This window comes from Rattus norvegicus, chromosome 14 (genome assembly GCF_021556685.1).
Source record: "Rattus norvegicus strain SHRSP/BbbUtx chromosome 14, alternate assembly SHRSP_T2T, whole genome shotgun sequence".
Classification (NCBI taxonomy): domain Eukaryota; kingdom Metazoa; phylum Chordata; class Mammalia; order Rodentia; family Muridae; genus Rattus; species Rattus norvegicus.
In genome coordinates, this window is record NC_141547.1 from 88,410,436 (window position 1) to 88,425,403 (window position 14,968).

The following is a 14,968-nucleotide window of genomic DNA, read 5'->3' on the forward strand; positions in this document are numbered from 1 at the left end:
GGTGAACACAAGTCATTACTGCTCTTTCCATTCAGTAGTTCTATGCTACAAATAAGTATATAAATGTTGAAGCAGTTGGCTGGGATATTTATTGAAGTTGGACTATGTCAGAGAGTAGGCATTGCCCAGGACTGGGCTAGAGCCAGCAGATGCTGAATAGACTGTTAACATGTTCAGACCAGTGGTGGAAGGGAACTCACAAGACCCCCTAGGCAGGTTGAAATTGTCCCCAGTGAACCCTGTAGAGGGAATGGAATTCGTCAAAATATGCTTTCTGATTATGGGCATCTCACCAGTGATTTGAGAGCAAGTTTTAATGGCTCAGCTCAGAGCAAGATTTCAGGTGGGTGAAGAGGTCCGACATGGAGTCGCTTATTGAAACTCATCAGTGTTGCCCAGGGTAAGAGTAATCAAATTTCACAAAGAAACTTTTTGGACACAAACCCCTGTAAAACACCAGGTCTCTAAGGAAGCACTACCTGAAGGCCTAAGGGTGTGCTTGTTATATGAGACTAGATTCTATACAAGTCCATAGAGATGACTACACGATGCTCCTTTGCAGATCTGAGATGTGTGTGGACTTCCATCATTATACCTTTAGATCCAATTCTACCAGTTAATGTTCATGGCCATGAAATGGGAGCATGAAACCAACTAGCCAACCAACCAACTAGCCAACCAACCAACTAACCAACCAACCAACTAACCAACTAACCAACCAACTAACCAACCAACCAACCAACTAACCAACCAACCAACTAAGCAACCAACCAACCAACCAACCAACCAACCACCCACCCACTCTGTTATCCATTGTGGGGTTTTCTGCTCTGTCCAATATACAAATACGTCATCTCCACCAGACAGACAATTTGCTCAAGGTTTTTGCCTGCCAGTGGCTGAGCTAGGACTCAAACTCATGACCTTGGAACCAAAAGTCTCCTAGGCATTATTCTCTTATTTATTCTCTATTGAAGGGAAAGCTATCAAGCCATGCTCTGTGTCTGGGAAGGTTAAAGTCTATTCCCATTTTGTTTGTGAGACTACAGACCCTCTTCCTTTCAGGAAGCTCACAAGCCTCATGGCCTGTGAAGAGATGATCTATGTGAAGTCTGACACTTAGTTCAGCACCATTTGTGCAGACCAGAAGTTGTGGGTCAAAACTTCCAGAGTTTGATCTTGTGATTTATTCCTCTTACACATTTAAGCAGAGTAAATGTTTGGATAATAGGTTTTTATGTGACAATTACCACAACAAAACTTAAGGCATTGCTACCTAGAAACTCCCTAGCAAAGTAGCAAAGCTATGTGACCTTTATAATATGAATGAGTTCTACTGATTTGATTGCTAAACAGAGCTAAGGGCATGGGCCTAAGGAGGAAGGATTTATAATAGTGTAAGGATAGGTTCTGTTGATGGAGGATGCAAAGTATACAGGACCTGCTTCATAAGGATGGGTTATAGTCACTGAGGGACGAAGCTCAGGATAAGAGCCTAAGCAGTGCTAGGATGTTGGGGCACCGAGGAAGCCTGGATCCACAGAATAGCAAAAAGATCACCATGTCAGACTCCAGCCTTCCAGGTGACCAGGTGTCATCCATTTCCTTCCATTAAAGAAAATGGGCCTGTGTGTTTGCCAAGCCTGGCTCCCCCAATACTTTCCTTAAGCTGAGTGTCCTACATCTTCCTACCATCTACCCTTCCAAATCTAACCATCCACTCATCTATGTGTCCACCTACTTATCTCCCCTCCCTCCATCTAGCCATCCGTCCAACATGGCCCTGTCTAATATGAAGTGGACTGAGTGGAAACGGGGGGATGTTCCTGTTTTGCAGTGAACATTGCAATGGTATTTATCTGAAGAGCTCCAGTTATCTATTGTTAAAATCCCTCACTCTCCTAGGAGTGGTAAGAGAAGCTGACTGACAGGGCGGAGACATACATAGGAAAATGCTAGCACAGAAAAACATAAGCTCAGAGCTGTTACCTCATTTGCTGAATTTTATTACAATGCAGACAGTCTCTCCCTTCCCTTTCTTATTACATTCCCTTTTCTTTCTCTTCTTTTCTCTTCCTTTTCTTTTTTCTTTCCTTCTTTGCCTTTCCCCTTTCCTTTCCTTTTTTCTTTTTTTCTTTCCCTCACTCTTTCTTTGTCTTTTCTTCTCAAATCAACTCATCTGTTGACTCTTTCCCCATACTTTATTTCCTTCCTTTCATAATTCCTTCTTAAATTAGTTCAGCTCCGGTCTTGTCTCTTACTCCCTCTCCCTCCTTCCTGCCCTTCTATCATCTCTCTCTTTCACCTGTTCTGGTCTATCTTTGTTCAGTAGGCAATTTCAATTGGGCTTCTGAATCTGTATAAAAATTAACCTTTGTGTTTGAGCTCATTGTGTGTTTATGTGCACTGTTAGGAGTGGCAGGAGAGTTCCATGCTCCTTTACTGAATTTTGCTGTGAATGCTTATCACACCCAGCTCTCCCAGGTTCGCTCCTCCCTGTGTTTGCTTGTGCCTATGAGTATTTTGTTTTGGGAAGTCATCACTCTGTAAGTTCATGTATGTACCTCAGGTCGGAGACATAATTATCCCATCATTGCAAGGTCCCTGGCATTATCCTCTGATACCTAGCCATATCACGACTAACCCACTTTTCTCCAACTCCTAGTCCAAAGATCAGTTTTGGATTTCGTTACGTCTAGATTGTTAAGGAAGTGGTATCATAAGGGATTGGCTTATTTTTATCTAGCATAATTCCCCAAAATTTTATGTGCAGTAATCCATTCATTTTTATTGCTGACTAATATTCCCAGGTAACATATATAACACAGCCTTCAGTTGGCGCTGTTCTTTGTTTCTTCAACACCACTCATCAGATGAAGTGACATCTAAGTTACTTGTTTGTCACTGCTGCGGTTCTGAGTTCATGCGCACCAGCCCTGTCATGTCCAGTAGGCAGCCCTGCACAGCACCTTTCCCCTTCCTTCAGCTCGTACATTCCCCTCCCCTCTCCCATGATGTCCCCTGTGCCTGGGTGTCGGGGGAGGCGTTGATTTAGTCCCATGTACAGATGAGCACTCCCAGGTACTGACTCTTAGCACTCTCACCAGGCATGAGTCTGCATTCACTGCTGCCCACTGCGAAAGGAAGCTTCTCTGACCAAGGCTGAGAGTTCCACAGATCTATGGCTATAAACAGAAACAAAGAAGGCAATTTGATAGCATGAACATTTAGTAAAATAACCTCAAATCTAAACAGGAAGCATCTGGTTAGCCTCATAATAGTAGAGTCAGTATTATAGCAGTGGGTAGAACTTGTATAATAATATACAAATACTATATAGAGTACTATAGCAGTAGTATTTGCCTGGCAGGTTGGTGTTATAACACGCACAGTCCAGGAGTGGATAAGACCACGGATGAATCTGATTCCCCAGTAGCCTATATGCAACTTCTGATGCTAAAACCAACAGCGGTAATGACTCGTAATGTCAGTGTAAGATTGATTTCTCTACTTCCTAAAATCAAAATGTTCCCACTTAGGTCTGATTCAGGGTCTCATTGAACCTCAAGCTCATTGATTTTACTGGTCTGGCTGACCAGCATGCCCCAAGGATACTCATGTTTCTGCACCACAATTCAGCTGGAATTTCAGGTGCATGTTCCCATGCCCAGCTGTTTATATGGGTTCTGGGGGATCAACATGCAGGTCCTTATGTTTATGAGGCAAGGAATTTTTTAATTGAACATTTTCTAGCTTCCCCTTTAACCTCATGACATTCGAAGATCATCATGTTCTTGGGGAGAGAGAGCATCATCTGATTGGTTACTGGTTTCAGATGCTTTCCATCAATACAACTAGCACACGGATTGTAGATGAGGGTTTCCTACAGACTTTTGGTAATTTTTCATTTTGTTTTTAACATATACATTATCAAAACATAAAAACAAACATCATATGCCAATATGTGCTATGGGGAATTTTTACATTTGATAGCTTTGCTGATATCATTCTATGTAAATTATCCAGAATTTAAAGATTTTATTTATCAATATGTCATTGTCAGTTTCAGCTGTCAGTTTGATATAATTAAGGGGCACACAGGAAAAAGGAACCTCCGGTCAGAAATTGCCTAGATCAGATTGGCCTGTACCAATGTCTGTGGAACATTTTCTTAGTTGTTGACTGATTGGGTCTAACCCACTGTGGACGGTGCCATTCCAACACAGTTGGACTATATAAGAAACGTAACTGAGCAAGCCAGAGAAAGCAAGCCAGTACGTGTTCTTCTGTGCTTTCTACTCTAATTTCTGCCCAGGCTTTCCTTGGAGGTGAACTGTAACCCAGAAGCCAAATAAACCTTTTCCTCCTCAAGTAGCTTTTGGTCATGATGTTAATCACAGCAACAGAAAGCAAACTAGACTTCAATATTTATCATGTGTTAAATGATTTAAATGAATCCAAATAGTTCAGCAAATATTAAGTAACAGAACTGAGCTCCCAGTGATAGACACATTTTGTTATTTATACAGAGGAATCTTCTGCTTTTGTAAATCATTGATGTTTTACATTTATGTTGATTGATCTCTTCCTTCTTTCCTTAGACATTCTGTTTTATGTTTTTTTCCTTATATATTTACATTATTTATTTGTTGAAATTAAATACAATATATCATTTCTCTCCTTCTAGTTCTTCTCTCCAAACCTTCTTATAAACCTTCTTGCCCCACGTTGTGCCCTTTGAAATTAGAATAGTTTTTTGTACACTGTAAAAGCCAGTGGGCTGGGGACAAACATGAATACCACCTGCCAGTCTTATTATTTTATTAATATGTTAAATGTATGATTACCTTTTTACTTTTCAGTTTAATAATAAATGTATTTGGATATGAATTTTGGTTACACCCAATACATTTTGATAACTAATAGTATTCTAATTTTCTATAGAGTAATTTACACAACATACTCTTATAACTTAAAGAAATATAATTGATGATAATGTTTTAAATTTCAAAAGTTATTTGCATGAACTTTTGATTAAAATTAATAATACACATCTAAGCAATCTGCTCTTTGAAGTGAATTTGTAGTAAGGGCTTTGGAAGGTCCGCATGTGCATATGTAAGATAAGTTAGGGTATTTTGACTTATTGGATCTGATATTACTTTATCTATATCTTTGTTTATTCACACAGTCATGGATTCATATGTGTCTGCATGTACTCCCTATATCAGAGTTAAGAGTTTTTATAATCTTCTAAATTATTTGCATTTATAATGCATTCAACCTGCTCATGCCTGTGTGATGTTTTTAAGTAGCATGGTGAAAATTTGGTGTGTACTCTGTCTTCTGCCAAAGCAGCAATCTATTCATTTAGCTTAGTGGTTATAACACTTTGTACTTGCTTTTCCTGAATACTAAAATTAAGTGTTAGAAGCTTCCTCTGTGACCTGTAGTAAATGTTCTTTACTTCCACACTGCTGAGAGAGGCTCCCAGTGACTCCTGGGAGAAATGACCAGATTCTCAAATTCTCCTTTTTTATTTCTTTTTTAGTATTATGGAAGACCATTGTCAATATTAGACATAATTGTTGCAACTGTCATCTTTTTGGCTACAACTTTATATTTATTTAGGTTATTTCCCTAGGATAGATTTTTTTTTATCCCAAGAGGAATAAGGTATGAACATTTTTATGGGCTTATGACTGTGCCTAATTTTATAACATCAAATTATTTTTGAAAAATTGTCTATGACTGCAGTCTGCCAGCAGCAATAAAGGAATAACATTTAATCTCTAGTGGTGTTGGAAAACAAACATATGACTATTAGTTGAGGATATGTTTTGGAGTAAGAGGGCATGTGTGCAAATGCATTTTGCTTATTCAGTATATATGAAGATATTTTCTTTGCATACCAGAGGGCCTCACCTTGGGAACACAGTGCAAGTGTCAGGCAATATGCAATAGAAAGATCTAGAAGACAGGTCTCCTTAGGGAGCACTGGATGCTTTCATGCAACTGTCTGATCCTGGGATATGCCACTATGATATTTGCCACCATCTAGCTTGACACGACAGTTAAAGACGTTTCTTCATGTGCTTCACATTGCAGGCTAATTATACGTTTTACTTTGTGGATAAGATAAAAATTTTATCGGAAACATTTCTGAAGATGTCCAGCCTTTTCCAGGAAAGTGGAAATGGCCAAATGTTCAAACAGTTGCAGGTATGTGACTGAAGTAGTGACTTAGGGCTGGGAATTGCCTGCTTCAGTTTGGTTGAGATATGGGGTGTCCCTATGGAAAATTTAACTAGTCAGAAGCATGTATGGGCTCCAGTTGATTTCGAATGTTTTCAACAGTTGGATACGCTTAAAAACTGATGTGAAGTTTTAGTGTTTTCCCCATGCAAATTGTTACTATGTATAATTAATAATTTATTAATATTGATAAATTAAATTCTTTATTTGATTTAATGCTTTAAAAATAGGAGTTAGAGAGATAACTCAGTGGTTAAGAGCACTGGCTGCTCCTTCAGAGGACCTAATTTCAATTCTAGCACCCACATAACAACCAGAGTTCCCCAGAGCTCCCAGGGACTAAACCACCAACCAAAGAGTACTCATGAAGGGACCCATGGCTCCAGCTTCATATGTAGCAGAGGATGGCCTTTTTGGACATCAGTGGGAGGGGCCCTTGGTCCTGGGAAGGCTTCCCCAGTGTAGGGAAATGCCAAGGCAGGGAGGTGGGAGTGGGGGTTTCCTCTCTCATAGAAGCAGGGGAGGGAGAATGGGATAGGGGTATCCAGAGGGGAAACTGGGAAGGGGGATAACATTTGAAATGTATTTATAAAATGTAATCAGAAGTAAAATATCCAATAAATAAGTTTACATTCTTTTCACTTGCAAGTTTATTATGATGTAATTTCTCAATATTATAGATGTCCCCCAAAACAGAAAAAGAAAATAAAACCAAAATAGTAGGCAAAACCAGAAAGAGGACTAGCTAGGAAGGAGGGGTTCTGCAGGAGTGGGATGGGAATATGAGAAAGGAGTAGGGCATGAATATAATCAAATTTAGTGTGTACATATATGGAGATTTCATGATGAAACCTATTATTATCTATAATTAGTATATGTGAATAAAGACTAAAAATCTCCGCTATTGACAAATCATGGCTTTAAACAGGTCCATTTCTTTAGACCCTAAGAGCCAGGTCACCTGATAACTTTTGGGCATTTGTGAAATCATAACTTGAAAACCTGGTAGTATGAGAACATTGGCCTATGTTTTGTTCATGTTAGAATTAGATGTCACTCACTGGACAAACAGTTCATGTCATGGACTTAGGAGACACAGTAGGTAGCTATGATTCTACTCTCTCATGCTTACTCCAGCCATATGATGGTCACCTTGTCATTGTCTAGGCCTGTGCTTTGGGTTTCTTTCTTGTGAATAAGGAAATAACATCTCTGAGTGTAGTGAGCTGAACTTTGAGGTTGGCCAGGTATGCAAAGATGTTGGGCAGTTCTGGGTTCTCTAAGAGCGGATGGTCACCGTCCCTCGGGAACGTGGCTGTTGGTATGTTGCTCGTGTCCCAGTGGATGGCTACACACCCACATGCACATGGGAGCACTAACTGGACTTGGAGTTAATCCTAACAAAGATAACATTAAAAGACATTAGATTCAGAGAGAGATGGGACAGGGGCAGTTGGATGAGGGACTGGATGGATATGATCAATAGACAGTGTTTAGATGTTTGACACATTCATGGAATGAGAAACATTAATTTGAAAAGAAGGAAGTCCACCACAAGAAACAGCTTCTAAAGCAAAAGAAGGGGTGGGGAGTGTGCAGGGAGGGACAGAGCAGAGACAAGGGCATGCAATGACGGTGCACATCTAACACAAAACAAGGTGACAGACACAAGGTGAGGCTCCAGATTCTGGTCCTTCAACCCTGTGGCTTCACAAACACAGCACCTGGTGCTGTAATACTATTCTTCTTTAATTTGTTTGTCCATGGATTCCTTTGTTGACATGGATCTTATCAACTGTTCCTGTAATGGATCTGGTAGAAGGTGCTTTAGGTTTCATAAGGCCTTTGTTGTAGCCACAAAGGCTGGTACCCTGTATTTGTAATCAGCAAGGCAACAGTGCACTTGGAGCCACTAAATCACGAAGAGGAGCCTGACACCTCAAGATGTCTACTCACAAGAAGAAATGTCAGAGATCAAAGTCACTCATTCAGTCTTACAGACTTTTTTTTTGTTATCTTTATTAACTTGAGTATTTCTTATTTACATTTCAATTATTATTCCCCTTCCTGGTTTCCCAGCCAACATCCCCCTAACTCTCCTCCCCCACTTCTATAGGGGTGTTCCCCTTCTCATCCTCCCCCATTACCACCCTCCCCCCAACAATCATGTTCACTGGGGGTTCAGTCTTGGCAGGACCCAGGGCTTCCCCTTCCACTGGTGCTCTTACTAGGCTATTCATTGCTACCTATGGGGTTGGAGCCCAGGGTCAGTCCATGTATAATCTTTGGGTAGTGGCTTAGTCCCTGGAAGCTCTGGTTGCTTGGCATTGTTGTTCATATGGGCTCTTGAGCCCCTTCAAGCTCTTCCAGTCCTTTCTCTGATTCCTTCAACGGGGGTCCCGTTCTCAGTTCAGTGGTTTGCTGCTGGCATTCACCTCTGTATTTGCTGTATTCTGGTTGTGTCTCTCAGGAGAGATCTACATCCGGTTCCTGTCAGCCTGCAGTTTTTTGCTTCATCCATCTTGTCTAATTGGGTGGCTGTATATGTACGGGCCACATGTGGGGCAGGCTCTGAATGGGTGTTCCTTTTGCCTCTGTTTTAAACTTTGCCTCCCTATTCCCTGCAGAGGGTATTATTCCTCCTCTTTTAAAGAAGGAGTGAAGCATTCGCATTTTGGTTATCCTTCTTGAGGTTCATGTGTTCTATGCATCTAGGGCAATTCAAGCATTTGGGCTACCCTACTCTGGCTGGGTGGTCACAGGTTACTTCTCAGGGAGCTCTTGCTCAGCGTCCAAACCTGTCTCGGCCACTAGATGGCGTCCTTACTGCTTTTGGGCGGTGCCCCATCCGTTCTACAGTTTATTTTCCTTCCCGTAAAAGGCAGCGGTAATTTCCCCTAGGGAATGCTCTGAGATTAAATGAACTAATGAGTAATAAAGTACCCTACACACTGTCTGGCATATTGCTAATGCCCAGTGAAGGAAGATAGACAAGATTTAAGAAAGAGCGAGCAGCCAGACTTCATAACACAGTCTTGTCTACACAGATCTGACTGGATGAAACCGATAAAGGGCAAGGCGGGGGTGAGTAGAGATGGAGTTTACATGCAGAAGGAACAGACCGTGTGGGAAGGGCTAATGTGTTGCAATTTGAGACTAAGGCATAGATAACTATCACTATCCATCAACAAATTAGAAAGTCCTTTAAATAAAAAATAAAGCCTATTTGGGTACATTTAGTATGTGCATGTGGGACCAGGAACTTGAACTCAGGTCATCAGGCTTGAAAGCAAGAGTCTTTAACTGCTGAGCCATTTCGCCTTTCCAGAACTAGCAAATTTTGTTACTCCCACATCTTAAGTCTGCCATAAAGACCCACTGTATCTGTAGCTTTCTTGATGCTTGTTGGGGATGGTAATGTGTTTTGAGTAGTGAAGATACTCTTGGCACACTTGCACAAATGTGAGGCAGAGGAGCGATCATGGGAAAGAAAAGATAGCCCTGTGGCTTCATTGGGAAAATTTGCTCAAATCTACTAATTTTCAGTAATCGTTACCTTTATTTTTCAAGGTTCAAGACTGTATCAAATGATGACTTTTTTTTTTTTTTTTTGGTTCTATTTTTCGGAGCTGGGGACCGAACCCAGGGCCTTGCACTTCCTAGGCAAGCGCTCTACCACTGAGCTAAATCCCCAGCCCCGACTTTTTTTTTTTTTATTATAATGCCTTGTCTTAGGGCTACTACTGCTGTGATAAATACTGTGTACAAAAGCAGCTTGGGGAAAATGAGTTTATTTCGACCACATTTCCAACCATGGTTCATCATGGAAGGAAGTCAAGCCAGGAACCTGGAGGCAGGAACTGAAGCAGACGTCATGGAGGAGTGCTGCTTACTGGCTTGCACTTCCTGCTTGTTCATCCTGCCTTTATATACAACCCAGGACCACTAGCACAGGGATGGTACTACAGACAGGGAGCTGGGACTTCTCATATCAGTCATAGATCAAGAAAATGTCTCAAAGACTTGCTCCAGGCCAATCTGCTGGCAACATTTCCTCAACTCAAAGTCCCTTTTCTCAAGTAACTTTCTCTTATGTCAAGTTGACAACTACCCAAGGCATCCCTTAAACTTCTTTTAAGTGGATCCATTTTATGTTTCTTTTTCCTGTGTCATAAAACTTTGAGTCAGTTTAATAAGTATTATTGAGTAAGAAGGCATGATGTAATCATTTCTGTTAAGTTTTCTTGTTTTCCTTTAGGATGCCCTGAGAAACAAATTTATAAGAAACTTTGTAGAGAGCCAGTTGCATATTGACATGGACAAGCTCACTGAAGATCTGCAGACATATGGTAAGGGTGCTGATGGGTTGCCTTGGATTCACCTGTCCAGGGCTGTGCTGCGTGGATCCTGCCTACCAGTTATGCTGTTGCTGGTAACATCGGATTTATCTTTATCCTCCCCATTTCTGTTTCACTAACTGGACCTTAAGGGCTTGAAGTAGACATGCCACAGAGTTTGTTTACATCTGCAGGTCTCTGATTACAGCAGAAAGGCTAGAGAAAGGAAAACATTTCATTGGGTACAATGCTTAATTTATTGAAAAATTACTGGTGAATGTGCTATTTGCAAAAGTAGTAAGGTCAGGCTGAATATCTCTTACTTAAAATGCTTGCGACACAAATAGTTTTAGATTTGGGAAGCCTTGTATACACTTAAAGGAAGAATTTAGGTATGAGACCCAAATATACATACAAGTATCTTGTAGCTACTATACATCATGCTGAAGATACTATTATACAGGAATTGTTAGTATGAAACCAAATTTCATGATGTGAGATTTTTCCCCTTGTGGTTTTATTGGAACTGTCTGCTTTACTTTGTGGGGTTTTTTTTTATGCTGATTTTCTTTAGCTAGGTTTAATCTCCCATAAATTTATTTCAATTGTTGTATTTCCATTTTTTTCTCTTGAATTTTGGTTATTCTCTTTTATCTCGAATGAATGTTAAATATTTTCATCGATGATCAGACATTTCATAGTGTAAAGTAGTTGTAAACATGAATTTGCACCCTTCATATGGTGTATATCAGTAGATCATTCATTTCCTTGATTTTGGCAGAGAACTGGTGGGGGTCACATTTTCTTAATCCTACTGGGGACGGCTGTCTAACTTTCTTTCTGCCCCTAAGGAGGCATAGCCCTACTAGGGTAGGGAAGGGTCTAAATTGGACTTCTGGAATACACACACACACACACACACACACACACACACACACACACACACACTTTTTTAAAATAAAGTTTTATGTATCTGAGTGTGTTTTGCCTGAATGTGTGTATGCACACCATATTTGTGAGTACTGCTTGAGGAGTTCAGAAGAAGGCATAGGAGCTCCTAGAACTGGAGTTTCCTGACGGTTGTGAGCTACTATGTGGGTGCTGGGAAATAATGCCATGTCCTCTGTAGGAACAACCAGTGCTCTTAAACACTAAACCCCTCTCTTCTCCTTTGAGTTTCTTAGTTGTTAGTGATGCTCAACAGCAGGGTTCCTAGGTACCTGTTTTTATCTCAGACCTCAGATCTTCAAGTCTTTCTTCCCTGCTTTGCTTATTGTTTGAGGCCATAGTAAAGTGCTTATTTATTTAATGTGTGTGTGTGTGTGTGTGTGTGTGTACGTGTGTGTGTGTGTGTGTGTGTGTGTGTGTGTGTGTCACCCACACCTATTCTTACTTGCAGAGGCTGGAGACAGCCATTGAATATCTTCCACTCTTGCTCCCTTTCTTATTCCCTTGAGTTAGAGTCTCTCACTGAACCTGTGGCCCGGCTGCTTTTGGCTAGGCCGACCTAGCCTTGCTTGCCCCATCCCAGCCCTTCCTATTTCCCTATCACCAACATTGGGGTGACAGTTTTGCATGGTCACACCCAGCTTTTCCAACTATTTATTTGAGATCTAAACTAAGGTCCTCATGCTTGCAATGTACCTGAACCATCTTCCCAGCCCTTACTTTAAAAGTCTTTCATGCTGTTGTTATTAGGAACTTTTTTTTTTTTTTGGTCACAAGTGGACCCTTAGTCTAAGAAGGAATTTCATCTGTGGCCCTTTAGGCCTGAGGATTATTACTCAATTATAAAATTAAGAGAAATTTCTTGTGATCATCCCTGCAACATTTTTTACCTCGATTTAAACATTAATGACATTTTTATCTTTAGAGTTAAAAACATTATCAAAGTTTGCTTGTTGGAACAAAATGTGATGTAAACAGCCGAGTGGAGGAATGGTTCCTTTGGCTCAGGGTTTCAGAGGTGTCAGTCATCCTGAAGGGAGGGGTATGGCTTAATATCCTGTAACACCCAACAGTTTAAATAATGGTAGTAGGAAGTAGAAAAAAGGTCATGCAGGAAAAGGTCAAGGAAAAGGACATGCCTTGGTGACCCACTTGCTGCAAAGACCCATCCTTCACCTTTGACCTTTGCCATCTAGAATCATCAAATATTCATCTGTTGACTAGGTAAGAGACTTCACGAACATCAGTAATTTCTTTTATTTTTTTTTCTCATTTGATATATCATCATTATTATACACACACACACACACACACACACACACACACACACACACACACACACCACACGTATAATAAAGTTTGCTGTTGGCAAACAGTTCATTCTTTGTATGAATAAAACTGGTCTCTTTTGAGCTCTTTTTTTTAAATGAAGAAACACATTCACTTTTATTCATTTGTGTGATACCCACTGGAGCACTGGGGTGAATGAGAAGTTGATTTGTCCTAATTTCTTTGCTGTTTCCAGGACAGAAGCTAGACAAGATGTTTAACCATATGGAGGCTGGAAACTTCCAGTTCTTGGGTGGTATCTTGGCCAATCTCTCTTCCTGTGTGCTGTTGGACCGATTCCAGGCAGTGGAGACCGTTGATACTCTGGAGACCAAGGCACATGAACTCATGCAACAGAATAGTTTCTTGGCCAGTAAGTACTTGGCAGAAAAAATGTGTTCACTAGTACACGAGCTCCAATAGGTGGTCAGATTGTGTTTTCTCCCTAAGTGCATCGAGAAGTCTTCTAGATAAATCATAAAACAGAACAAAGGTATATGCACTGAGCTAGTGAATCATTGTTCCCAATGCTGTAATGACAGGCAACTGTTCACAATTCCCAGGGCACCACTACCTGCTATGTCTGAATTTACTGTTTTGACTTCATTTTATGGGGAAATCTTGCATGAGAAGCAGTGTGCTCAAACGTCTTCCCTCACTTCTAGTTTCATCACGTTATCTTGATGCTCTGAAGTTGGAAAGGAAAATGACAATGGCCAGTGAGAGTCCATCATCAGTTGTTCATCTAGCCAGTATAAATGGGAAGCATTCCTGTATTCTTTTTGAGGAAACATGGGATTACTACTTTTCTTGCTGTATGGTGCTAGGGGTTTTGTTTAAGCCAGGACCTTGTGCAAACTCAGTACCAGGCTAGACCATGTGTCCAACCGCCCAGGATTTATTGAGGTTTGGGATGAGTTGGCTGGGGATGCAGGGATGCTGCAGCAAAGCACTACCAAGTTTAGCCTGGAAACCTGACCGACACTTGTTACCGTATAGTTCTGTAGACTAGAAGTCTAAAATAGAGGTGTCCACTGGCTTCCTGGGATGGCTTATTGATGCGTGTCTCCTCCTGAAATTTCTGTATGTAATCTGTGCATACACCTGCCAAATGTTCCCTTTTCATACGGATACAATCGTGTTGAATTAAGGCCCACTCTGCCAGTATCCTTTTAACGTAACAACACCTTTCAAAGTACAATGTTCCTGGGTGGGAGACAGATGACTCTGTGGATAAGAGATTGTTGTTATTGAAATCCGTGTACCACTGCTAAAACAAGCAAACAAACGAACAAGCAAGCTGTGGCTATGTATGTAAGATCAAACCCAGTATTTTGGCTGCAAAGACAGTACTGCTGAGGCCTTTTGACTACCAGCCTAGCTTCAGGTTCAGTGAGAGACCCTGTCTCACCAGAATAGGAGAGTGATAGTGGAAAAACACACCTGATGCTCCCTTTGGTCTCCACATGCATGTACATGCACCCTCACATGCATGCGTGTACGCATGCATGCTTACATGTTAATACATACATTAACTAGACACACACAAACAGTAGCACACATGCACACACAAACACATATGGTAACTAAACATACACACAGAGAGTCTTATACACACACACACACACACACACACATTTATTAACCGTACATACCCACATAGCACCCTTCAGTGACATTTATTAACCACACACTCACACACACACACATACACACACACGTACACACACACACACAAAGACATATAATAACTAGACACACACATACACATGTACATGCACACATGCACACACAGGCACTCACACTGTGCTGTCTCCTAAAATGAGCACATTCTGACCTCCAGGGTTTTGAGTTTTGAGGAAACACGACTCAGCTTATAGTAAGCTTTCTGCATTAAATGCAGAGAACCTGTGTAGCAGAGAGCGGCATCTTATATTTAAGCTACAAGTGATAAGTACCCAAGGATACATATTCTGTGCAGCCAGCTGGACTGGTCCCAGGGAGAGAAGGCCTGATTATCTGATCTGCTCTGAGTTAATTTTTCAAGTCTATTCAAATTGTGAAATGAATAAAGTCTTTGTGTTGCTGATAACACAATA

General features: G+C 40.9%; 1 protein-coding gene across 1 annotated transcript in view; it reads left to right on the top strand.

The window, feature by feature from the left end:
- Positions 1–14,968, top strand: part of Abca13 (ATP binding cassette subfamily A member 13) — a 484,842-nt gene that overhangs the window by 122,658 nt on the left and 347,216 nt on the right. The window contains exons 28-30 of the mRNA XM_087584614.1: positions 6,109–6,222; positions 10,514–10,604; positions 13,066–13,242. Of these exons, the coding sequence (XP_087440740.1) occupies positions 6,109–6,222; positions 10,514–10,604; positions 13,066–13,242 (382 nt within the window). The remainder of the gene's footprint in view (positions 1–6,108; positions 6,223–10,513; positions 10,605–13,065; positions 13,243–14,968) is intronic.